The sequence below is a fragment of the Protopterus annectens genome, chromosome 1.part0, assembly GCF_019279795.1.
Source record: "Protopterus annectens isolate FY-2018-M chromosome 1.part0, PAN1.0, whole genome shotgun sequence".
Classification (NCBI taxonomy): domain Eukaryota; kingdom Metazoa; phylum Chordata; order Ceratodontiformes; family Protopteridae; genus Protopterus; species Protopterus annectens.
In genome coordinates this window covers 1,732,213,433-1,732,239,739 of record NC_056725.1, presented here as the reverse complement: position 1 = coordinate 1,732,239,739, position 26,307 = coordinate 1,732,213,433, and the positions used below count along the sequence as shown (strand labels likewise).

At 41.8% G+C, this 26,307-nt stretch overlaps 1 protein-coding gene across 7 annotated transcripts in view; it reads right to left on the bottom strand.

The window, feature by feature from the left end:
• SASH1 (SAM and SH3 domain containing 1) overlaps positions 1-26,307 on the bottom strand; it is a 1,700,050-nt gene that overhangs the window by 229,910 nt on the left and 1,443,833 nt on the right. For 6 of the 7 annotated variants that reach the window (XM_044068900.1, XM_044068881.1, XM_044068872.1 and 3 more), the window contains one exon: positions 5,575-6,398. In XM_044068900.1, the coding sequence (XP_043924835.1) occupies positions 5,575-6,398 (824 nt within the window). The remainder of the gene's footprint in view (positions 1-5,574; positions 6,399-26,307) is intronic. The other variant, XM_044068908.1, reaches the window with a different exon arrangement.

Below are 26,307 nucleotides of genomic sequence, written 5' to 3'. Positions count from 1 at the left end.
GCAGGTGAAATACCACTACTCCTGTCATTTTTTCGCTTACCAAGTGAGGCAGGGGAGGGGTGAGGCCCACCAGGGCTCTTACTTCTGGTTCAAAGCACTCAGGCATGACCCAGTCCGGGGACACTGCCAAGTGGGAAGTTTGACTGGGCTGGTACACTTGTCAAAGAGTAATGCAAGTGTCCTAAGGTGAGCTCAGGGAGGACAGAACCCTTATGCGGAGCAGAAGAGCAAAAGTTTGCTTGATATTGATTTTCAGAATGAATAAAGACTGTGAAAGTGGCACCTCATGATCCCTCTGGCTTTTTGGGTTTTAAGAAGGAAGTATCAGAAAAGTTACCACATGGACAGCTGGCTTGTAGCGGCCAAGCATTCATAGAGACATCACTTTTGGATCATTCGATGTTGGCTCTTCTCTCCTATCATTACGGAGCAGAATTCACAAAGTGTTGGACTTCACCCACTAACAGGGAACATGATCTGTTTAGACTGTCATGACACAGGTTCATTTTACCCTACTGATGATGTGTTGCTGCAACAGTAATCATGCTCAGTATGAAAAGAACCGCAGGTCCACACGTTTGGTGTAAGCATGTCACTTAATCAAACAGTTCTTCAGGGTCATCCATGAAAAAATGACAGTTGCATCCACTGGGATTAGCTGGTTAACAAATGAATAAAGTACTTATTCATCAACCCTCCTGTGAGAATTTCTTATATTTCTCCTTAACCATTCACCTTCCAAAACCTGGTTCCCAATAATGTGTTGCCTTCCCTTAAACTACATGAACCTTTGAGTTTTTTTGTAACTTCTGACAGTTCCCATATCGCGTATCTTCTCCAAGACGTAAATATTTAGATCTCGCTCTCTATCTTCATATGGCATTTTGTTTGCGCCTTCAGGCACCCTTGTTTAAATGTATCTACTTTGCCCTGAAATATCTGCTACAAATTTACAAACTTAACAAATGTGCAGGACAGAATTTATATAGAGCTTATACAGCTACTCTCCATCCATCCTCTGGAACAAGCTTGACTCTAAGAAGCCTACCCCAGACCCATACTTTTAAGATCTCTCTTAAACACTACCTTACCCACCTCACTACTTGTCCCTGCAACCTCCCCCCCTTGAACCTAGTACACATCTTGGTCTCTTCACACCTCTCTCACCTTCCCTTCATCAGCCTACTATCCATCTCATCCTCCCTCCCCTCCCTACCACCTATCAACCCCCCTCTTCCCCACACATCTTCCTGCTACCCCTTACCTTTACACCTCAAGGCCTGCTCTGTCCTACCTACCCTCTTGTCAGTAAGTACATAACCTTTCCCAACTCTTCGCAGGCCACCTATTTCATACTAGGACCCTCACAATTGCTAATCCACAAATCCTATCAACTGATTATCACCCCTCTACACTAACTCTACAAACTCCCCCCAAATCCTACCCCCTACCTATCCTACTTACATCACTCTCAACTGGGTCTATATTATAATCTCGAAGGTTTAAAACTTCGAATCACTAAAGATCGAACTTTAGAGATCGAAGTCTTAAACCATCGAAACAACAACAAAAAATACTAAATTTAAAAATAAATAAATAAATAATGTGTAGGCAGGGGCAAGCCCCCCTGCACCCCCTACACCCCCCCCCTACTTAAATATGCCAACTCCGAGAATGCACTACATTGAAGTAAAAGGAAATCTCCCCCTATGGAGATTTTCCGTTTAAACGTTCGATGTAGTGCTCTTTTGGTATTCTTGTGTCAACAATATCATATTCGATATTGTCAGACTTTAAGATTTTAATATAGATCCCCCCTCAACTACCCTCCATTTGCTCTGCCTCCATTACAACATTAAGTTGCCATCTAACTGTATATGTGTTAAAACTCTCACCTGCCTCCCTATTTATAAGCAATTAACAATCATAACTCTATTTGTGTATTTAGCAACATTTGTGTTCTACTATTTTTGCATTCTTCTATTGTGTAAATTATTATTTTACTGTATACTGGAGCTTTTCTCCCCGGGCCTCCACTGAAAAAGGGCTCTGTCCCAGTCGGACTATCCTGGTCAACAAATGTCAAATAAATAAATAAATATTCCAGAACAGAGGAAATGCATTCCTAGTGGGGCCTCACCACTGCATTGTATAAGAATATATACATTTTCATACAAAGTCCAAGTCTACATCGTGTTACCTGCTTAGCTTGAGCCTTAAATTTTTTATCACATGTTAGTGTGCCCACTTTGTTGTAAATAATTAATTTTGTGTATGTGTCGTGCACAATGTATACTACACAATGGGAGTTTACATATGTTCGAATATAGATCTTCCAAAAAGGAACACTTGAAGCAAACTCCTCAAAGCATCAGCTCCCAAAATGCTTTGTACTGCAGTGACTCTAGTGTATAATTATATTTGTATGACACATGCTTGACACTTTGCAGGTGTTTTTCCCTCCCTCCAATGTTATTGCAACTATGCAGTTAGTAGAGATGAGGTAAGTGAAAATGTCTCAAATAGTATCTGTGTGGAAAGCTGGGCTTCACACTGCCACAGTGGTTATGCATACAATACAGCTCCTGAGTCCTGACATACATCTGCCATTAACAATGTCTCTTATATTTCCATCTTTTTTGCCTTCTAGTTTTCCTCCTCTTACATTGCGATTGCATATCAAAGCACATTTACTTGTAGGATGGCAGACCTTAGCTCTGCTAGTGAATTATCAGGTACAAAAACGAATACAAATAACCACCAAATTCCCTTGTCCAGCCAAGTGAATTACAGGTAACCAAATATACATCCAATCAGTCCCATGAAAAGCTAGCACTTCAGCTTTACCCATACGAGAGATTGTTACTACACCCTGCAACTTTTAACCACAAGGAGAACAGCCAAAGGAAGCAAAATGTATATCCAACACACTAGACAAAGAGAGAGAGAGATACAGAGACAAACAAAACAAGCTACTCTAGACTTTGTTAATGAAACTGACATTTACACATTTAAAGGCAATGGAGACAGGCCAGGTTCACAATATGTCTTTATAGAAAAAGGAATCCTCAACAAATTTGAACTACTGGGCCAGGCCAAAAGATGTCAAGAACTACAGCAAGACAGACAACAGTCACAGCAACTGGTGTGCCAGCAAACTTATGTGCAGCACAATTATTCTAACAGAGCAGCAGACGCAAGCATTACCATCACTTATTCCTCAAGCACTTTCGTAAAATGGTGTTTGTTTTGCACACGTACACAACTGTATTACACATTAGTGGTAACAGCAGCACTGATAAAAGAGGACTAAAAGACTTGTACACTCTATGAATGCCATTAAGCATTTATCACCACACTCTGCACACCACTAACAATTTAAGTGTACTCATGTAACTGATCAACATGTTCCATTTATACCAGCACAGAAAAGAACAGTGTACTCTACACACTGAAAAATGCACATTATCACCCCAAAACTCAAACACAGTTATGAGTCAGCTGATACAAACAAAAGCAGAATGAACAAAATCTAAAGTAAAAAAAAAAATATATATATATATATATATATCTATATTTACACACACACACATATATATATATATATATATATATATATACACATACACACACACACACACACATATATATATATATATATATAGATAGATAGATATATTTACGCATATGCACAGACACACGTTAAAAAGTCACAACTGTAACCATCCAATTGGCAGAATGGACGCACATCTAAAATTTTGCACTAAATAAGAGTAACAGAAAACACAGCCAAACTAAAATGAACATATCTAAACATAAATCCTGCTGCATTACTTAAAACACAAAATTAACTGATACTATTAAAACAATTACAGTTTACCTCAGAAGCAGTATAGAAAACCACCCAATGAAATAACACATTCACAAAACAGATATGCAACCTATTTAATAAACAAGTTAGGCAGTTATTACATTCCACCAAAGATAACTAGGAAACAAAAATAGAAAAAAAATGTATAAATGCAATATGTGGACTCTGCCTGTACTGTAAGTCTAGGGAACGTATATTGTGATGAGTGGTGAAGGCACGGTACAAGCGGTTTTATTTATCATGTACCAGTTACCCATATGTCCACGCACGCACACAATATTCTATTTAACTCATTACAGTTTAATATCTTCTCTTCAGTTTTCAATTTCCCCTTACCCTCCTCTAACAGAAGCACATCTGATCTGGAAGACACTTAAGTGCCTATATATGGCTGGGTATAACCATTTAAATAATTTAATTAATCAAAACATAAATTAACACATTTAAACTGAGAATGCAACAATACTGAGCTGCGCAAAAACTTATTTTAACTTAAAAACATGATTTCAAGACCCCGAAGCTCAGTCTGGTTTCTTTTGTACTACAGAATTCTAGAAACATCATAGAAGACTAGTAACTCTCTCAAACAATCTTTCCTTAGGTAAATTTTTAGTTTACTGAAGCAAGAGACACATAATTTTCAATCTTGGGAGTTAGACTTCAAAACTACTGGTGGTATGGGGGACCTGAAGAAAGACTTTTGTCTCCCTGTATAAAAATCTTTAAAAGTGCATTGGAGTGTTTTGCTGATCAGGTTCTGGTGCATGGTATTCTGAGAATAAAGCTTCATAACACGAGCCTTTCAAAGTGCACCCTTTTGTGATCCAAATGGCTAGAATCTTACAGCCAGAAACCAAAAGATTTGTAAAGCACTGCTCATAAAAGCCTCCTTTATAGTTATGATTTCTAGCTTATTACCCTGTTTGGCTATGGAAACTTATTTTTGAATTTATATTCAAACAATTCTATATTTGTTGTATACTATCTTGTTTAATTGTTTCTCAATATTCTAACCACAGTACACTGTCAGTATCCCTGGCCCCATACTCATACGCTCATGTTATGTAAGCATTTGAACTTAAAATAGAAACCAAGAAACTTGCCCAACTGTAAGTGCACAGTGACAGCCTTAGCTCTGATGCACATCAGAATCGCAAATGGTGTCAACAAAACCAAAGTCTGTGAAACTATTCAATGGAAAGGCCATGCAGTTTTAATGAATGTACCAGCTTCAAGATGGAACTCATTCAGTGTGGTATCAAAAGTAAAAAAGTCCATGCATGATTCTTCATTAGAAAACAAAACAAAATACATGAAGTAATGTTTGTTCCAAACACAATAACCATTTCCATGGAATATGAAGGTATTGCCATTTCCTAAAGGCTTCAGCACTAAATAAATCACTTTCAAAAAAATGGCTAAAATGCTTTAAAACTTATTGTTTGTTTGTTTAGTTGTTAACAGCCAGACTGTCTTACAACAGTGTCACAGCACGATAAACCCCATGGCCCAGTATCTTGCAGGTGGCTTTTTATGGGAATTTGTGTTTATGCTTTGTTTTACTGGATTGATGCAGCCAAGATATCATGCTAAAGAAGATAAACATTCTGTAGCTGCTGTGACTGTCACTGCTGAAGGTCGGCCATGAGTTGCTGCAACCTTTAGGAAATGGAAGATGTGACAGGTGACAACCATTAACTCACAGACTTCTGGTGAATTCTCAATAGCACTCTTTTAGTGCAGCGATCTACTGAAGCAGCCCACTTCTTCTCCGATTCCTCTTCCTCTTCCAGAAGGCAACGACGCAGATCCTGCTTATCAGCTTTGCTCAGTGTACGATCAGTCATTGGGCGCATCAGATGGGACAAATTCAGATGGCCATAGAGGCTCCTTTCAACCACATATGTAATATTGAACTCACTCACAGCTGTTCTCCCTCGTAGCCTTCTGTTTGGAAAGCCACAACTTCCCCCCTTGGTCTTTTCTTGAGCCAAATGAAGGTCACAGGTAGTGACAGATATTCCTTTTCTGGCTGGGCGCTGATAAAGAAAATTTCTGGGACATGAGTAATTAGTATCAATTTTTTTCAGTCGGAGCTGTTTCCTCACATTTTGAATGTCTTCCAAAGACACTAAAATGTGATGTTTGTGCCTGCCACTGTCATATAAGCAAATGCTTTCATTACTTACCCCATGAGTCAGAGGATTCAGTCCCTTTCTCATCTCAGCTTCTGTCAGGGAGCGAGACACCTTTTGTACTCTCTCTTCATCTGGGTAAGAAAAGAAGGTCCCTGCCTTCTTTGCTGACTTGATAAGGCCCTTGCTCTCAGACTTACTAGGGGTCTTCACAAGTTTTTTCCCACTAGATGTTTCCAGACTGCTGGATGACCGTGACATTGACAAGGAGTCAGAGTCCTCCTCTTGCTGCCTTGGAGATGAGCTATCATGGACAAACTGCTTCTTGTTCACCCCTGAGTAAAGTGCAGATCTGTCATCCCGCACAGGAGGACCAACAAAAACTTGGTCTTCTAAAGAAAAATAAGCACAGAAATAAAACTATTACAAGTCTAATATAACACAAAAACGCATTTGCATTATTTATTTTCAAAAAGCCAGTATTTTTACATGCAGCAAAAAAATGTTCATTTTAAAAATTATGTTTTGTTCTCTTTTGAGTTTTTATTCAGCAACAACTGTTTCTTTGCACTCTCAAGTCTCCCTGTTTTACCTGCTTCTTCATGCAAATGTCAGCACTGAGAGACCCATCAGCACCAGTGTGGGAAGTTCAACTTCAGTCACACAGGGAACAGTAAAACTATTCATTGCAATGCAGTTAAGCACAGTGATGACGATATTCACTACTGTCACTAAAAGAAGCTGAATAAGAACTCATTTACAGTAAATAATCCTTCCATCGCTCATGCAGAATGGTATACTGTTCCACACCTGAAGGCAGATAAGAACACACACATCCAAATGAAATAGTCACAAGCCAACACACTTATTGTCTCTTAGGGACATTTGCTTACAAAACAGCCTTGGGAACTACTACATTCCCAGTACAGCTCTGCACGTCTTCAGTTCCAGAAATAAGTGTCTGAAACTCATGGAAATGAGACCTTAGCAAACACACTGAAGAAAAAATTCTTATAACTCTAAATCAGTACGTGGGCTATGGGATTATGTATCAGCATGTGAAAATATTCTAATTGAAGTCTCATAGCTTGGATCAGCAGAACTTCTTAGGCGTAAACTTCTGGAACATAATATTGTATTATGTCCAAAGTACTGTTAGATAAAAAAATCTGCATATATCTGTATTCTACAAAGCTAACTAGCATCATAGATCTTAACAGTATCAAAAATAAAACTGACCAGTCTGGGTTAAAAAAAATATATCTATGCTACTGGCACCTAAGGCTTCTACATTAATTTTTTTACTACTTAAACTGCTGAACCACTTGTGATGCTTCCAATGAAGACTCCTGGTTTGTTAATTCAAAGTATCATACATTCAAGGTACAGATCAGCCTTAGTCAGTTCTCCATGTTTGGACATTAATGAGCCCCTTTTCTTTTCTGAACAAGTTCTCCTCACTTGTCTTTGAATCAGTTAGCTAACCAGGCAGCATGAATGTTCAGTGGTTCATATCTGTGCCTCATGGGTCTTGAGTCTAGGGTTCAATTCTGACCATTGCTCTCTCTCTTCATGGAGCCCATGCTTTCTCTATCTCTATGTGGGTGTTAAATGGGTAATCTTAATTCCTTCCATGTCTAAAAAAACATGATGCAAATGTATTGCATTGACCCTTGCTCTTTTGGACTGGATCATGGCAATAAATAGCCATGCTTGTTCGGTTCACTCAGTGACATACTAAATGAAAACAGACCTAACTGACCATGTTGGTCTAAGTTTCCATACCGTGTAGAAAGAACAATTATTTCAAAACAGGGTAGAAATACTTGATAGTAAAACAATGGAAGAAGGGAATGATGCAACTTAAGCTCCTGCAGCCTTCTAAGGACAGATACCATGATTACTCCCCCTCTCTTCTACAACAAATGGCAGTCAAGTTAGTTGCCATGGTAACCATGCAACTGGAAAACCCAGAAATGTGAAAGTACTAACAGCACAGAAAAGAGGTAAAGAAAAGACCTCCAAAACACAAGTCTGTTACAGCTACCACAGTCTCCACAGCACCCATGACACATAGCAACACCAGTATCTCACCCACCAAGCCCATAAGGCATAACACTCAGGAAAAACAACTTTTCTTGTCATTGGAGACTCAATAGTGAGACCCACGGATATTTACTCACAAAGTTGGACAAGGCAAAAGTCATGGTCAGCTGCCTGTCTGGTGCCAGGATTCACCAAATCACGCATGCACTCAGGCCTCAGCAACAAGTATATTATGACTTTGTCATAGTTCATGTTGGTGTAAATGACCCAAGACGTACCTCACTGGACTACATGAAGAGAGACATTGCCGAGCTCTTTGAGTATGTGTCCCAGGCAGCTATGCCCCTAGCCTTGAACAGCATACTACCCTCACCTAGACTGATGACATAATATAAACAAAAAATGACTGATAATAATTGGTTTAGTTTTTGGTGTCATTTAAAGGGGATCCAATTCCTGTCTTCCTGGGAAGCTATGGTTGACAAATGTTGCTGCTTTGCCAGAGACGGTTTGCACCTGGCACCTCTAGGTCTTCTGCTGCTGGCAAAGCCTCTTGCCTCGCCCATAGTGACTTTTTAGGGAAAGTCTTAAAAACAGCATTACCAATGTGTAATTAACCAATCAGAGCAAAATAAGGCTCATGTTGCTAGGAGATTAAACCAAAAAGTGCACTCCCTGGAAGCATGTCTATCTCTAGAAGATGTAGATGTCTGTGCAGTCACAGAAACCTGGTTTAAGATCTTGGAGAGTACTCCACCCCCTGCAAGGCTACAATTCCTTCCACACTTGTAGACCGCAAAAGGAACATGTGAAAACCAAAGGAGGCAGTGTTTCATTCTATATTAAAGATAAATTCACCTCATGTCTGGTTAGACTAGACAACTCCATGGAGTTGCTCCAGGTCCAGGATATGGTGGTAAGATCCCAGTTCAAGTCCTAGCCAGTTATAGATCCCCTTCCATGGATCATGACACCCACAAAGCCTACTTAACCAAACTGAATGACAATCTAAACTTTACTGAGCACACTGGTTATGGGTGATTTCAATTATCCCACCATCAACTGAGAAACCTACTCTAGCCCAAACTTGTTAGCACAAAAGTTCCTTGACTTTGTAAATTCAAATGCCTTGGAGCAAAATTTCCATACCCCAACAAGCGGAACAAACATTCTAGATCTGGTCCTCACCAACATGTCAAACAGGTGCACTTCCGTAACTGTTGGACCCTCATTAGTTAAAACCGACCACAAAATCAGGCACCTTCGCACTGATACTAACACCAGAACTCACAAAGGGTGAAATCAGACTAAAACTTCACCAAGGCAAACTATGCCCTCCTAGGTGAAGGTATAAATGCATTCCATGTCCCACCCCAAGCTGAAAGTGGTTAACTACACCAAAACTTACACTAAAGCCCTGGACAATCACTTGCATAAGTGTATAAACTTGGCTGTACCAAACAGAATTAAAGCCAGAGCCCCAAGTAAAATCAAGCTGCCATAGTGGACTTCCAGCATCAGCAAACTCTACAATAAATGCAAAAACCTGCGGTCTAATACAAAGACAAGGACCCAACAATGGAAAAGCAGCCTCCTCAACCTTAACAGACAGATAAGACAACTTGTCAAATTGTCCAAGAGCTCCTTTGCGAGAACCCTAGCAAGTACTGCCAAAGATGACCATAAGGCCTTTTAAATCTATGTATGTAACCAAAAGGGTAAGACCCAAGCATGTGCAGAACTGGTGCCCATTATCATCACACACACTCTGATCTCATTAATATAGCGAACCTGCTAGAGGAGAGGTTTGAAAATTGCACTCCCTTATCCCCTCTCCCAAATTCCCCCACCCACCTTATATATTTGAAGAGCAGGTCCTCAAAGCTCAAAGAACATGGCCTCTATGGGACCAGATGACATCCCAGGCTGTCTTCTAAACAGGCTAGAAGATGAACTAGCATCACCACTAAGTACCCTTTTCAAACATGGTCTGCTCCTGCGGAATGGAGAACAGCTAGAGTTATTCCCCTCCACAAAGGTGACCTAACAACAGGCACTGGGAATTACAGACCCATAAGCCTGACCAGCCTCATCTGTAAGGCCATGGAATGCATCATTATGGGCCTCAAACAAATACATAGGTGACCTCCAAACCCTGAACCCTACCCAATTCGTAAAGGGCAGATCTTGCCTATTAAATCTGGTGGATTTCTTTGAAAGTGTGACCAAAGCCATTGATGAGGGCAAATCTGTGCACACAGAATACCTAAACTTGGCAAAGGCTTTTGACACAATCCCATATTCAGGCATTACCGATAAACTTAGCAAACTGAATGTAAACCCCTTTATTGTAATTTGGGTTGCCAAATGGCTCACAAACCAGACACACATTATCAAAGTGGGTGACTCCACATCAACCAGCAGAATTGTTACCAGCAGGGTGCCACAGGGGTCACTGCTGGGCCCCCTACTGTTTGGTATACACTTCCTAAAAGTTCAGGTCAAAACTAAAGGGTTGTGGCTGACCAAGTTTGCAGACAACTGCAAACTAGGTGCAATCATTGAATCACCAAATGATGTCAGTATATTCCAGGATGGTCTCACAAAGACCAACTACTGGTGTATTAATCATGGTCTCAAACAGAATGCCAAGAAATGCATCATCATTCCCTTTGGTACCACACCCCTTCACACTATCAAATCAATAACAATACCCTAAGTACCCAAGAAGTGGTAAGGGACCTGTAATCACAGGTTGACCGTGACTTTAACTTCAACTACCATGTGTCTACCATTGTATGGAAAGCTTTCCACGGAGCTCACTTGATTAGTAAAGGCATCATCTCAAGAGTAAAAGAAGTTATAACCCCCCCTATACTCGGCACTTATCTGGGCCATAATTGAGTATAAAGCCCCATTAGATATGTACCGTACTAAGCATCTACAGCATTTAGAGACCTCAGAGGTTTCTAACAAAGAAGATCAAGGAACCTCCACAGCATGTGCCTTACATGGACCGACTAACGTCCCTGTCAGTATCATATAGACTTCTTAGGGGAGACTTATGCCTGGCCTACAGAGCACAACCACAGACCCAAACCTAACGAACTTACTGCATATCCATAAATCAAATGGGTCTACAGCTACCTGTTCCAGGGACTTAAATATGGCCTTTGACTTAAACAGAGCATGCTGGAGGGACAGATTTATCTCCCAACGATGACCCTATCTTTGGAACAGGTTACCAATTCATGTGAAACAGAGCGCCTCTATGACGCTGTTAAAGAGGAACCTGGATGAGTGGATGGGGCAACGTAAATGCTTACCGGGGTCAGCACCCACAACCCTCTTGGATATGGGCAGTCATCACTAAATGCAATCTTGGTATTACAGTGAGTTGAAACGGCTGGGCTTAAAATTACCTCTGGGTCGATAGCCTAGTAGTATCCTACGATTCTATGAAAATCATGACTGTGGATGCTGTTCTATGACTGGAACAATTTTTTCAGACAAGATATGCTGGAAACTATTAATGTTGCACAGATATAATGTGATGTGCAGAATCTATCCATTATACCGTAGATTAGCATCTAAAGACAAACTGCAAATCCTATGCAACTGAAAGAACTGCTTGATGCCCTTAATGAAATGTTACTACCACCGTTTCATGCTACTGTTAGGTATGGAAGTTTTGCAACTGACCATCACTCTTATTCTAAAGCAGTTTTGTTATAGTATCACCTGTCTGAGGTGATGTGGTGTTAAACAAATTAGGTGGACTTGAGCATCGACAGCAATCTGGATATTGTACTTCAAACACTTCAAGTATGTAGCAATAAAAGATTATATACAGAAGTAAGGTGGTATAGCTAGCGACATATTGGACTCTTGAAAATGGACAGAACGGGTCGGCACTAGAACTCCTACACTGCATAACCACCCAGGCTTTAAAACAGTTTTGAAACAAGAGGAATTAGCAACAGACTCTGCTACATTAACAAAATTCAAGAAAAAGCTGTCAGCAGCTTAAATCAGAAGACTTGATGTTATCCCTGGTATTACAGTGATCAAGAAAAAGGCTAGCATAGAAATAAAACTGAAGGGGTTTAAATGTACTCTTGGTTACTAATGCTCTACTCACATGATGTGACGGAAGCCAATGTGGTGATGGACTTGTGTATAAAACAAAGTGCCTTTTTCAATGGACAGGTAGTGGTAACATCTGACATGTGATGGCTGTTAGTATTAAAATCCTGTGCCATGCAGTGTGGAACACAGTCAACAAAGCATATGTCCCAGAAGATACAGCAGTGCTATTTAGAAGCATCATCTAGACCAAACAGCTTTGACTTTCTCCTGCACACCAATCGACCGGAGTTTAAGTAAAGGATAATCTGGACTCGTCACATGATGGCATTATAGGTTCATAGATGTTTACTAGGCTAACGACCACAAGGCCTTTTTTAAACCTAGCCATGTATCAAAAATCTCTGACAAGTTCTGGTTCCCTTGATAAGCGTAAGTAGGTCTTGGGAGATGAAGCATGTACAAGCAGGTGGCCTGGGAGATGAACCACTTACAGGTTGCCTGTGTCCATTACAGATATAGGTGCCAAACCAGGGATGAATTTCCTCTTCTTCATGCAATTGTGCAAGTTACATTTGAATTGGGTTAGGGAGGAATTCTGCTTCACATGGATTGGGAGACTGTTCCAGAGAAAGGGTAGTCTCTGGGATACATACTTGTCTCTCCAGCAAGTCCTAGTTATATCACAGGCAAGGTTTAAGTCTTTAGAATGGGGTAATTCTAGTGTTCATTGTTTTGCAGACAATCAGGATCTACATCAGAGTGGGGTCTGACAATGCCTTGTATGCCAGGCACAGATCTCCCATCAACAACCTGTAGTAGACAGAATACAAAGATACAGCCTTGAGGCATTCTGCATAGGACATTCTACTGACTCCCTGCATTCTATTAGCAAAGTTGGCTACCACAGCATATGAAATGATTGAGGAAGCTCCTATGACAATGTACCATGCATCTTTGTGGTCATGATCATTAGGGCCTTTATATGCCTATATGTATGAGCATTAAAGCACAAGCAAAGGTCTTGGTGAGATTTAAGCTCATAACCAGTGCTTTGCAAGACCCGTGCTCTAACCAGAGTTACAAGGGCTTTGAACTCTTAAGTCCCTCAGCATTCCATTTTAGATCGTCCCTTCATAGAATCTGGACCATTTCAGCTGATTAGCATTCAGTAAGTGCCGCATAGAACACATTTAACATGTTCAAACTGCCTGTAGATAACAAAAAGGTGTGCAATATGGGCAGAGCTGAAAACGATGCACAATGTGACGATTTTGTACTTAAATGGCTTAAGGCAACTTAACTTTCATTCTTTAAGGTATAAAATATTACTCCTAGCTGTGCAATTTTGGTAGTGCTTCTTAGCTGCATGCTGTAGAATATGCACTAGGAGTTGGAAGTTCTGAATTATGTCACACAGACAAAACTTACTGAACAGCACAGCCATGTGTTAAGGATGGAGAGTATTCAGCATTTCATCAGTTTCTGCTTGCACTACAGAAGGGCCCTAGTGTAGCCCACCTGCAATAAAACCTGCAGACATGGAGCCAGCATCTCAGAAATGTGTGGACAGCATGCCAGATGATTACATTCAAGGGAGTAAAAACACTGCAGGGTGTGCAATCTAAGTACATCAACATGACTACAGTAATTGAAAATGTGCACAATGAAAAACAAGAGGCAAGCAAAACTAAAGAATGCACCAGTGTGTAAGCAGTTTCAGAAATGTGTTTTCAATTCAAAAGCAGACAAGGACAAAGGGGCAAAACACATTAAGAAAGCAAAATAAGATGAGAAGGCATGCAGACACTTCATTCAGAGGAAAGTGCAGAGAGGAACAGGGCAATGTACTTTTCAGGGGCAAGGGTACAAACACTGCAGTGATTTAAACATATGTGGCGGAGATACTGGGGTTTTTACTTACAGTGACCCTGCAGTAAAAGGACCTTTTTCAGAAAAAGCTAAAATACTGCACAGTAGTCCAATACATGACAAAAGATATTACCTTAATTATCAAGTCAGAATTACAGTCACGGCATTCAGAGCATATGTTTAACAAAGGTACAACTCACACTGACTGCTGACAGTAGGAGGCATTTATCTAGAGTATAGAACCGAGTACAAAAGAAGCAATGTCAAGGACATTTTCCTCATGTCAGGCATACTGCAGCCGACCAAATAAGTTCTGGAAAAAGTATATACCAGATATTCTTTACTGAATCTTTTAGTTAGTGAATTCTCTACGACTGGAAGGAATTGCATACCACATATGTGTAAATGGTGGATCCTGACAAAGCTTCAACTAAGTGTAACTAACTTTGAGCTCTGGCACTTCAGAAGAGGTTATAGTTACTTAGACTGCTCAAAATATTACACACAACAGAGTCGGAGATTCTTACTTTTTTCACTTCTCATACACAAACAGATTAAAGTACAGTTGTGTACCTACCATAAATGTAGATGTTCGAGTGTATTCACTGTTGCAGTCATTACACTTGGGTTATCCTGCTGGCAGGCTACCCCGCAGTTGGCCTGAATTCCAAAGTCCAGGTCCAGTGTCGGTAGCTGTCGCCTCTTCCCTGACGTCAGTGCGATAGGGGTATAAAAGATGCAGCCAACGCCATTTTCTTCAGTTTTTCTTGCCCCAAATGTCAGGTGCCCCCAAAAGGGTAGGCTAAAAATTCTGCTTATAAAAAAAGCATGCACTAACATAAACATTACCTTCATCTACAAGCAAATACACCACATAGGTCGTATAGAATAGAGAAGTACAGATAAGTCCCAGCAATGAAAGTGGGATGGTGGGTGGGTAACCTGGAATGCAACAGTGAATACCTTCGAACATCTACATTTATGGTAGGTACACAACTGTACTATATTCATCGTGTTTCACTGTTGCATTCATTACACTTGGGTTGAATCCCAAAGCTGAAGTTGGGTGGCTGGGCCTAAATAGAATTAGGAGTGGCTATGAGGCCCTGCAGAACTGCAGTGGCAAAGCCTGCTCTGGATTTAGAGTAAAGAGGTAAGTGGTAGTGCTTTGTAAAAGTGTGTAGTGAAGTCCAAGTTGCAGCCTCCAAAATATCCTTGGTTGGTACTCCTCTGAGGAAGGCTGCGGAAGTGGCTGCTGCTCTTGATGAATGTGGCCTAATGCCCTTAGGCACTGATTTGCCATGTTGTGAATAGCAGAAACGAATGCAGTAGCCTATCCATTTTGAAATAGTCTGCTTTGAGATGGCCTTTCCTTGTGATTCTGCAGCATATGCCACTAAAAGTTGCTCAGTCTTTCTGAAAGCTTTAGTTTTGTCCAAGTAGAAGCGTAGCTGTCTGTGTATGTCCAAAGAATGAAGAAGTCTCTCCCTTTTAATCTGCGGGTTTGGATAAAAAGTAGGCAAATAAATGGTTTGATTAAGAGCCACACTGGACAATACCCTTAGGCATAAATGTTGGGTTCGTCCTTAGAGAAACCCTGTCCGGATGGAAAATAATAAAAGGTTCCACAGACATTAATGCCTGTAACTCTGACACTCTTCTTGCTGAAGTTATTGCTAGGAGCAGAGCTGTTTTCCATGATAAGAATTTTATCTCGGCTGTATTGGCTCGCTCAAAAGGAGGCAATGTGAGCTTTTCCAAGACAAAATTGAGGTCCCATGTAGGTATCGGTGCTCTCCTTGGAGGTCTTATGTTTTTGGCCCCTCTGAGGTACTGCCTTAGCAGTGAATGTGAAAAAATAGGTGTTTCCGTATTGTAATGAGCTGAAATGGCAGAGGCATAGATCTTAATTGATGAGAAGGATAGACCTTTGTCCAGCATCTCAGTTAGGTATTGTAAAATCTGAGGAATATTTGGAACAAGCATGTCAGTTCCTTGTGCCTGGTTCCAAGCACAGAATCTCTTCCATTTTTCTGCATAAAATTTTCTGGTGCTGGGCCTCCTGGCCTCCAAAATAACATCCATAACTGCTTTAGAGAGAGGTGTGTTCTGAGTGGTTATATTATCCGCCATGCAGCCAGATTTAAGGTTCTGAGTTGGCTGTGCAGGATCTGATTATTTTGTTGGGTCAGTAGATGAGGAATTTGAGGTAACGTCCAGGCTGGGCCTTGAGACAAGCTCTTTAGGATTGGATACCAGTGCTGGCGTGGCCAGTCTGGGGCAATCAGTATCATTTCTGGCTTCTCTTGTCTGACCTTTAGGAGTACCCTGGGGAGGAGAGGCAGTGCAGGAATATACTGTAAGGGTTTTCCCGCTGAATGATAGAGCATCCACCTTCCATACTTGTTTGTGATAAGTCCTTGTGCAGAATCTCTGTAGTTGGCAGTTGTGAAGGGAGGCAAATAGATCTATGTCTGGGCATCCTCATTTCCTTGTTATCATGCTGAAGACTTGTGGATCTAGTTTCCACTTGTGAGGGTCCATGAGGTTTCTGCTTAGTTCGTCTGCCAGAGTATTTGTCTTTCCTGGCAGGAATTGTGCTTGCTGGTGCACTTGATACGTCAATGCTGTGTTCCACAAAGTCATAGCTTGTCTGCAGTCGGGGTAGAAACGTGTGCCCCCTTGCTTGTTTATGTACCACATGACTGTAGTATTGTCTGTCTTTATCAACAGTTGTTCTGGATGAGGTCCTTGAAGGCTGTCAGGGCATTCTGTACAGCTAGCATCTCTTTTTGATTGATATGAAGATGCATTTGGCTTGCGGGCCATGTGGCCTGAATACATTTTCCTGCCATGTAGGCCCCCCCCCAGGCATAATCCGATGCATCTGTTGTTAGTGTCTGCCTGGCTGTGGGTAAAGTGAATGGCTGTCCCTTGTTGTGGTGACAGGCCAGTGCCCACCATTGAAACTCCTGTTGCAGGCAGGGAATGAGGGTAATTAATGTTTCCAGGCTGTGGCAATGTTGTGTCCAAGCACTTTTTAGATACCATTGTAGCTTCCTCATATGCAGTCTTGCATATGGAATTAGCAGAATGCAGGATGCCATGAAGCCCAAAGTCCGCAGAATTTTTCTTGCAGGTAACTGGGTCTTTGTTGTCATCTTTTCGAAGTAAGAAGTCAGTTGCCTTTGTTTGTCTGGCATGAGATAAGCCATCTGGGCAGTTGTATTTATGCTTGCACCCAGGAGTATTATCTCTTGAGAGGGTACTAGTTTTGATTTCTTTTCATTTACTGTGTACCCTAGGCAAATTAGTAATCTTTTTACAAACACCAGATGCTTCAGTAGAATGTCCTTGCTCTCTGCTTGAATAAGGCAGTCGTCCAAGTAGGGATATATTTGAATTCCTCTTTGTCTGCAAAATGCAATTACTGGTGCCAGGCATTTTGTGAAGACCCTGGGCGCAGTAGATAAGCCAAAGGGCAGTGCAGAGAATTGGTAGTGCATTGAGCCAGCTATGAATCTGAGGTATCTTCTGCAAGATTGTCTGATTGGGACATGCAGGTATGCCTCTTTGAGGTCCAAAGTTACAAGCCAAGCCTTCTTGCCCTGCATGGGCAGAAGCTGCTGCAGTGTCAACATTTTGAATTCTGGAACGTCCAGAAAAGTGTTTAGAATAGACATGTCCAGTATTGGTCTCAGGTTTTGTCCTTTCTGGGTACCAAGAAAAGTCTTGAGTAAAATTCTTGTCCCTGCTCTTGCATAAACTTATGTGGCGGAGATACTGGGGTTTTTACTTACAGAGTGACCCTGCAGTACAAGGACCTTTTTCAGAAAAAGCTAAAATACTGCACAGTAGTCCAATACATGACAAAAGATATTACCTTAATTATCAAGTCAGAATTACAGTCATGGCATTCAGAGCATATGTTTAACAAAGGTACAACTCGCACTGACTGCTGACAGTAGGAGGCATTTATCTAGAGTATAGAACAGAGTACAAAAGAAGCAATGTCAAGGACATTTTTCTCATGTCAGGCATACTGCAGCTGACCAAATAAGTTCTGGAAAAAGTATATACCAGATATTCTTTACTGAATCTTTTAGTTAGTGAATTCTCTACGACTGGAAGGAATTGCATATCACATATGTGTAAATGGTGGATCCTGACAAAGCCTCAACTAAGTGTAACTAACTTTGAGCTCTGGCACTTCAGAGGAGGTTATAGTTACTTAGAGCGTACTTAGACTGCTCAAAATATTACACACAACAGAGTCGGAGATTCTTACTTTTTTCACTTCTCATACACAAACAGATTAAAGTACAGTTGTGTACCTACCATAAATGTAGATGTTCGAGTGTATTCACTGTTGCAGTCATTACACTTGGGTTATCCTGCTGGCAGGCTACCCCGCAGTCGGCCTGAATTCCAAAGTCCTGGTCCGGCGTCGGTAGCTGTCGCCTCTTCCCTGACGTCAGAGCGATAGGGGTATAAAAGATGTAGCCGACGCCATTTTCTTCAGTTTTTCTTGCCCCAAATGGCAGGTGCCCCCAAAAGGATAGGCTAAAAATTCTGCTTATAAAAAAGCATGCACTAACATAAACATTACCTTCATCTACAAGCAAATACACCACATAGGTCGTATAGAATAGAGAAGTACAGATAAGTCCCAGCAATGAAAGTGGGATGGTGGGTGGGTAACCTGGAATGCAACAGTGAATACACTCGAACATCTACATTTATGGTAGGTACACAACTGTACTATGTTCATCGTGTTTCACTGTTGCAGTCATTACACTTGGGTTGAATCCCAAAGCTGAGGTTGGGTGGCTGGGCCTAAACAGAATTAGGAGTGGCTATGAGGCCCTGCAGAACTGCAGTGGCAAAGCCTGCTCTGGATTTAGAGTAAAGAGGTAAGTGGTAGTGCTTTGTAAAAGTGTGCACTGAAGTCCAAGTTGCAGCCTCCAAAATATCCTTGGTTGGTACTCCTCTGAGGAAGGCTGCGGAAGTGGCTGCTGCTCTGGATGAATGTGGCCTAATGCCCTTAGGCACTGATTTGCCATGTTGTGAATAGCATAATCAAATGCAGTAGCCTATCCATTTTGAAATAGTCTGCTTTGAGAAAGCCTTTCCTTGTGATCCTGCAGCATATGCCACTAAAAGTTGCTCAGTCTTTCTGAAAGCTTTAGTTTTGTCCAAGTAGAAGCGTAGCTGTCTGTGTATGTCCAAAGAATGAAGAAGTCTCTCCCCTTTATTCTGTGGGTTTGGATAAAAAGTAGGCAAATGAATGGTTTGATTAAGAGCCACACTGGACACTACCTTAGGCATAAATGTTGGGTTCGTCCTTAGAGAAACCCTGTCCGGATGGAAAATAATAAAAGGTTCCACAGCCATTAATGCCTGTAAATCTGAGACTCTTCTTCCTGAAGTTATTGCTAGGAGCAGAGCTGTTTTCCATGATAAGAATTTTATCTCGGCTGTATTGGCTGTCTCAAAAGGAGGCAGTGTGAGCTTTTCCAAGACAAAATTGAGGTCCCATGTAGGTATCGGTGCTCTCCTTGGAGGTCTTATGTTTTTGGCCCCTCTGAGGTACTGCCTTAGCAGTGGATGTGAAAAAAATAGGTGTTTCCGTATTGTAATGAGCTGAAATGGCAGAGGCATGGATCTTAATTGATGAGAAGGATAGACCTTTGTCCAGCATCTCAGTTAGGTATTGTAAAATCTGAGGAATATTTGGAACAAGCGTGTCAATTCCTTGTGCCTGGTTCCAAGCACAGAATCTCTTCCATTTTTCTGCATAAAATTTTCCGGTGCTGGGCCTCCTGGCTCCAAAATAACATCCATATCTGCTTTAGAGAGAGGTGTGTTCTGAGTGGTTATATTATCCGCCATGCAGCCAGATTTAAGGTTCTGAGTTGGCTGTGCAGGATCTGATTGTTTTGTTGGGTCAGTAGATGAGGAATTTGAGGTAATGTCCAGGCTGGGCCTTGAGACAAGCTCTTTAGGATTGGATACCAGTGCTGGCGTGGCCAGTCTGGGGCAATCAGTATCATTTCTGGCTTCTCTTGTCTGACCTTTAGGAGTACCTTGGGGAGGAGAGGCAGTGGAGGAATATACTGTAAGGGTTTTCCCGCTGAATGATAGAGCATCCACCCTTCCATGCTTGTTTGTGATAAGTCCTTGTGCAGAATCTCTGTAGTTGGCAGTTGTGAGGGGAGGCAAATAGATCTATGTCTGGGCATCCTCATTTCCTTGTTATCATGCTGAAGACTTGTGGATCTAGTTTCCACTTGTGAGGGTCCATGAGGTTTCTGCTTAGTTCGTCTGCCAAAGTATTTGTCTTTCCTGGCAGGAATTGTGCTTGCAGGTGCACTTGATAAGTCAATGCTGTGTTCCACAAAGTCATGGCTTGTCTGCAGAAGGGGTAGAAATGTGTGCCCCCTTGCTTGTTTATGTACCACTTGACTGTAGTATTGTCTGTCTTTATCAACAGTTGTTCTGGATGGAGTAGGTCCTTGAAGGCTGTCAGGGCATTCTGTACATTCTGTACAGCTAGCATCTCTTTTTGATTGATATGAAGATGCATTTGGCTTGCTGGCCATGCGCCCTGAATACATTTTCCTGCCATGTAGGCCCCCCAGGCATAATCTGATGCATCTGTTGTTAGTGTCTGCCTGGCTGTGGGTAAAGTGAATGGCTGTTCCTTGTTGTGGTGACAGGCCAGTGCCCACCATCGAAACTCCTGTTGCAGGCAGGGAATGAGGGTAATTAATGTTTCCAGGCTGTGGCAATGTTGCATCCAAACACCTTTTTAGATACCATTGTAGCTTCCTCATATGCAGTCTTGCATATGGAATTAGCAGAATGCAGGATGCCATGAAGCCCAAAGCCTGCAGAATTTTTCTTGCAGGTAACTGGGTCTTTGTTGCCATCTTTTCGAAGTAAGAAGTCAGTTGCCTTTGTTTATCTGGCATGAGATAAGCCATCTGGGCAGTTGTATCTAAGCTTGCACCCAGGAGTATTATCTCTTGAGAGGGTACTAGTTTTGATTTCTTTTTGTTTACTGTGTACCCTAGGCAAATTAGTAATCTTTTTACAAACACCAGATGCTTCAGTAGAATGTCCTTGCTCTCTGCTTGAATAAGGCAGTCGTCCAAGTAGGGATATATTTGAATTCCTCTCTGTCTGCAAAATGCAATTACTGGTGCCAGGCATTTTGTGAAGACCCTGGGCGCAGTAGATAAGCCAAAGGGCAGTGCAGAGAATTGGTAGTGCATTGAGCCAGCTATGAATCTGAGGTATCTTCTGCAAGATTGTCTGATTGGGACATGCAGGTATGCCTCTTTGAGGTCCAAAGTTACAAGCCAAGCCTTCTTGCCCTGCATGGGCAGAAGCTGCTGCAGTGTCAATATTTTGAATTTTGGAACGTCCAGAAAAGTGTTTAGAATAGACAGGTCCAGTATTGGTCTCCAGGTTTTGTCCTTTCTGGGTACCAAGAAAAGTCTTGAGTAAAATCCTTGTCCCTGCTCTTGCTGTGGTACTCGCTGAATAGCCCTCATGTCCACGAGTAATGAAATTTGCTTTTGTGCCTCTGCCCATTGATTGTGTGGCAGGTCTGGCATACCTTTTGTCTTTGGAAGGGTGTGAAAGTGGAACCTGTAGCCCTGAGAAACTATATTCAAGACCCATTTGTCCTGGGTGATCATGTGCCAATTTTGTGAAAAAAGTGCTAGCTTTCCCCCTAAGGTTGCTACCAAAAGATAAGTGCTTGGCATTGGCAGTGGAAAGTCACTGGTACTGTTTCCTATATGGCTGTGATTTGTCTTCTCCGCTTTTGGAGGTAGAAGCACCCCATTGTTTAGGCCTGTATGAGCCTTGGGGCTGAGATCTGCCTCTAGGGTGTCTGTATCTGCCTCTTTGTGGCCTGTCTGACACTGGAAAGGACCAATTCTTAGAAGGCCAGTTCCTGCTAAATCTGGGTGGTTGAACCTGTAAAAAATCCTTTACTCTCTGCATAGATTTCATAGGTTCATAGGTAGATACTAGGCTATCTGCTCTAGGGCATTTATAAGCCTAGCCAGAGTGTATTTGGCTTCTGCCTCCCTATTAGATTAGCCTACTGTGCCTCTGCAAAGTAGGTCACAGAAGGTACCCTTTAAGATTAGTTTACTGTGCCTTTGTCTAGCAGGGACACAGAAGAGATCCCAGGGGTGAATTTGCGATTTCCCATCCACGCGTTCAGATTTCGCTTGAAGAGGGTCAGCGAGGGGCTATGTCAAACATGAATTGGGATTGTATTCCAGAGTGAGGGGAGCCTCTGGGAAATTAATCTGTCCCCCCAGCATGTCCTATTTATTTTTGTGCTGAGGTTTAGGTCCCTGGAGCATGTAGCTCTAAGGGACTTGGATTTTTTGAGGTGGAGCATGTCCATTAATTCTGGGTTTGACATGGCTTTGTACGTCAGGCATAGATCGCCTCTGAGTAGGCGGTAAGCAACTGAGTAGAGCTGGAGTTTCTTTGAGTCGAGCTGCATAGGACATCTGTTTGTAGCCCATGATCCTCTTGGTGAGGTACTTTTGGGGTCTCTCCAGTTGCTGCAGGTGTCGGGTAAGGTACATCCCAAAAGGGGCATTGTATTCAATTATGGGCCTGATGGTGGCGAAGAGGGGCACAATGACCTCTCTTGATCGAGATGCAAACCCTTTCATGATAAGGTGGGCTATATAGAATGTCTTTCTAACCACTTTGGCAGCGTGATTATCAAAGGAGAGATTACTATCTACCTTGGTCCCCAAATCTCTAATTACTTCTTCCGTACTTAATGGATTACCACCTATGTGGTAATTTGTGGGCACCTTGTTTTTCCCAAAGGGGATGACTATGCACTTTTTAGCATTTAGCTTGAGGCCGTGGCTCTGGCACCAAGCATCCGTCTCTGTGAGACCCTTTTGGAGGATGCTTGTGTCAGCTGGAGATTCGATTATGGCCCCCAGTTTGCAGTCATCTGCGAACTTTGTCAGCCATTCGCTTTATCCTCCATTTTCTTTAACACCTCTTCTGCCTTAACACCAAACAAAGTATCATGCTATAATGGAGCATCCAATAATTTTGCTTTAACATGATCAGGCAGATTCTGTTCCTTTAACCAAGCATACCTTCTAATGACAGAGCCTGTAACAGCGGCCCTGCAAGAGGCCTCCAGTGACTCAAAACCACACTGCAAAGTAAGCTTTCCCACTTGTTCAGCTGCATGCAATAAATCCTGCATTTCCTTGTTTTCAGAACATTCAGAATTTGTCAACATTTTCTGTTTTAGCAGTGACATTAGGCATTGCTGATATTTAAGCATATGAAACTGACAATTTAAAGCCCTTACAGCCAAGGTAGTTGAGGTGTAAACTTTTTTCCCCCATCTGTCCAGTGCTCTAGAATCCCTATCAAAGGAGATAGGGTTTTTTGCAGTAGAAGCCTTGACCCCTTTGTGACCCTGAGATATAGTTTCTGGGTCAGCAGCAGGGTTTTTATGTAGAAATGTATGTGAACCTGGAACCCTGTAGTACCTGTCTGGCTTAACGGGTGCAGGGGGTAAAGAGTCAGGAGACAGGCCGGACTCTGAAAATACATCATCTATAATGTCTAGTACAGGTGGAATAGCAAGAGGTCTGTGCTGAGGCAGTAAAAGAAAATCTCTGAGCCTTTTCTTAGATTCTGAATAATCTTGGCTCTCCCAGTGAAAATGCTCCCTCATGGTATGCAGGGTTTCCCCAAAAGAATAGTCCTCAGGAGGAGAGGCTGAAGGGATAGATTCTTCAGCATCAGAATCCTCATAGGGAGGAAGAGAGTATATCTGTTCTGAAGAGGAGTCAGATGAAATGGAAACCTGCTCAGAAGAATCATATTCAGTGTCTTGCCTAGCTCTTATCAGGAGGGGGATGGGAACCCCTGATCAAAGTAATTAGGTCTTCGGCCATTTTAAGCATCTGTTTCTTAGGCATGGAAGTCTGTCCAGGAGAATGCTGTACTTGTTTCTTTGTCTTTAAGGCTGTTTTAGTCTTTGCCTTGGAAGCTGAGGTTGGCTTGATATATAACTGTGTAGGTCTAAAAACACCCTTAGAAGCCGATGCCTGCTCAGCGGCTTCGGACCCATCTGAGGGAATAGTTTCCAAAATACCAATACCTTGAGTATACAGAGGCCTTGTTGTCACCACATGGGAGTCGGAAGCAGCCTGTGGCTCTGAGGTAGCGGGTGTCAGGGGCTGCAAAAGCACCTCACTAAGAACCGGCGAACCGGCAACTGGCCTAGTGGAGGCCTCGCCATCGGTTTTGGACCTCGGATGCCTGTCCTTTTCTTTTTCCTTGTGCTTTTTATGAACTCCGGTCATTGGCTGTTCTGATGGCATTATATAATTAAACCTTCGGCCAAAGTAATGAACCTGTGCATACTCGTAATTCCAGAAAGGGTAGTCTCTGGGATACATACTTTTCTCTCCAGCAAGTCCTAGTTATATCACAGGCAAGGTTTAAGTCTTTAGAATGGGGTAATTCTAGTGTTCATTGTTTTGCAGACAATCAGGAGCTACATCAGAGTGGGGTCTGACAATGCCTTGTATGCCAGGCACAGATCTCCCATCAACAACCTGTAGTAGACAGAATACAGAGATACAGCCTTGAGGCAGTCTGCATAGGACATTTTACTGACTCCCTGCATTCTGTTAGCAAAGTTGGCTACCACAGCATATGAAATGATTGAGGAAGCTCCTATGACAAAGTACCATGCATCTTTGTGGTCATGATCATCAGGGCCTTTATAAGCCTATATGTATGACCATTAAAGCACAAGCAAAGGTCTTGGTGAGATTTAAGCTCGTAACCAGTGCTTTGCAAGACCCGTGCTCTAACCAGAGTTACAAGGGCTTTGAATTCTTAAGTCCCTCAGCATTCAATTTTAGATCATCCCTTCATTGAATCTGGACCATTTCAGCTGATTAGCATTCAGTAAGTGCCGCATAGGACACATTTAACATGTTCAAAGTGCCTGTAGATAACAAAAAGGTGTGCAATATGGGCAGAGCTGAAAACGATGCACAATGTGACAATTTTGTACTTAAATGGCTTAAGGCAACTTAACTTTCATTCTTTAAAGTATAAAATATTACTCCTAGCTACGCAATTTTGGTAGTGATTCTTAGCTGCATGCTGTAGAATATGCACTAGGAGTTGGAAGTTCTGAAGTATGTCACACAGACAAAACTTACTGAACAGCACAGCCATGTGTTAAGTATGGAGAGTGTTGAGCATTTCATCAGTTTCTGCTTGCACTACAGAAGGGCCCTAGTGCAGCCCACCTGCAATAAAACCTGCAGACATGGAGCCAGCATCTCCGAAATGTGTGGACAGCATGCCAGATGATTACATTCAAGGGAGGAAAAACACTGCAGGGTGTGCAATCTAAGTATATCAACATGACTACAGTAATTGAAAATGTGCACAATGAAAAACAGGAGGCAAGCAAAACTAAAGAATGCACCAGTGTGTAAGCAGTTTCAGAAATGTGTTTTCAATTCAAAAGCAGACAAGGACAAAGGGGCAAAACACATTAAGAAAGCAAAATATGATCAGAAGACATGCAGACACTTCATTCAGAGGAAAGTGCAAAGAGGAACAGGGCAATGTATTTTTCAGGGGCAAGGGTGCAAACACTGCAGTGATTTAAACATATGTGGCGGAGATACTGGGGTTTTTACTTACAGAGTGACCCTGCAGTACAAGGACCTTTTTCAGAAAAAGCTAAAATACTGCACAGTAGTCCAATACATGACAAAAGATATTACCTTAATTATCAAGTCAGAATTACAGTCATGTTATTCAAAGCATATGTTTAACAAAGGTACAACTCACACTGACTGCTGACAGTAGGAGGCATTTATCTAGAGTATAGAACCGAGTACAAAAGAAGCAAAGTCAAGGACATTTTCCTCATGTCAGGCATACTGCAGCCGACCAAATAAGTTCTGGAAAAAGTATATACCAGATATTCTTTACTGAATCTTTTAGTTAGTGAATTCTCTATGACTGGAAGGAATTGCATACCACATATGTGTAAATGGTGGATCCTGACAAAGCTTCAACTAAGTGTAACTAACTTTGAGCTCTGGCACTTCAGAAGAGGTTATAGTTACTTAGAGCGTACTTAGACTGCTCAAAATATTACACACAACAGTCGGAGATTCTTACTTTTTTCACTTCTCATACACAAATAGATTAAAGTACAGTTGTGTACCTACCATAAATGTAGAT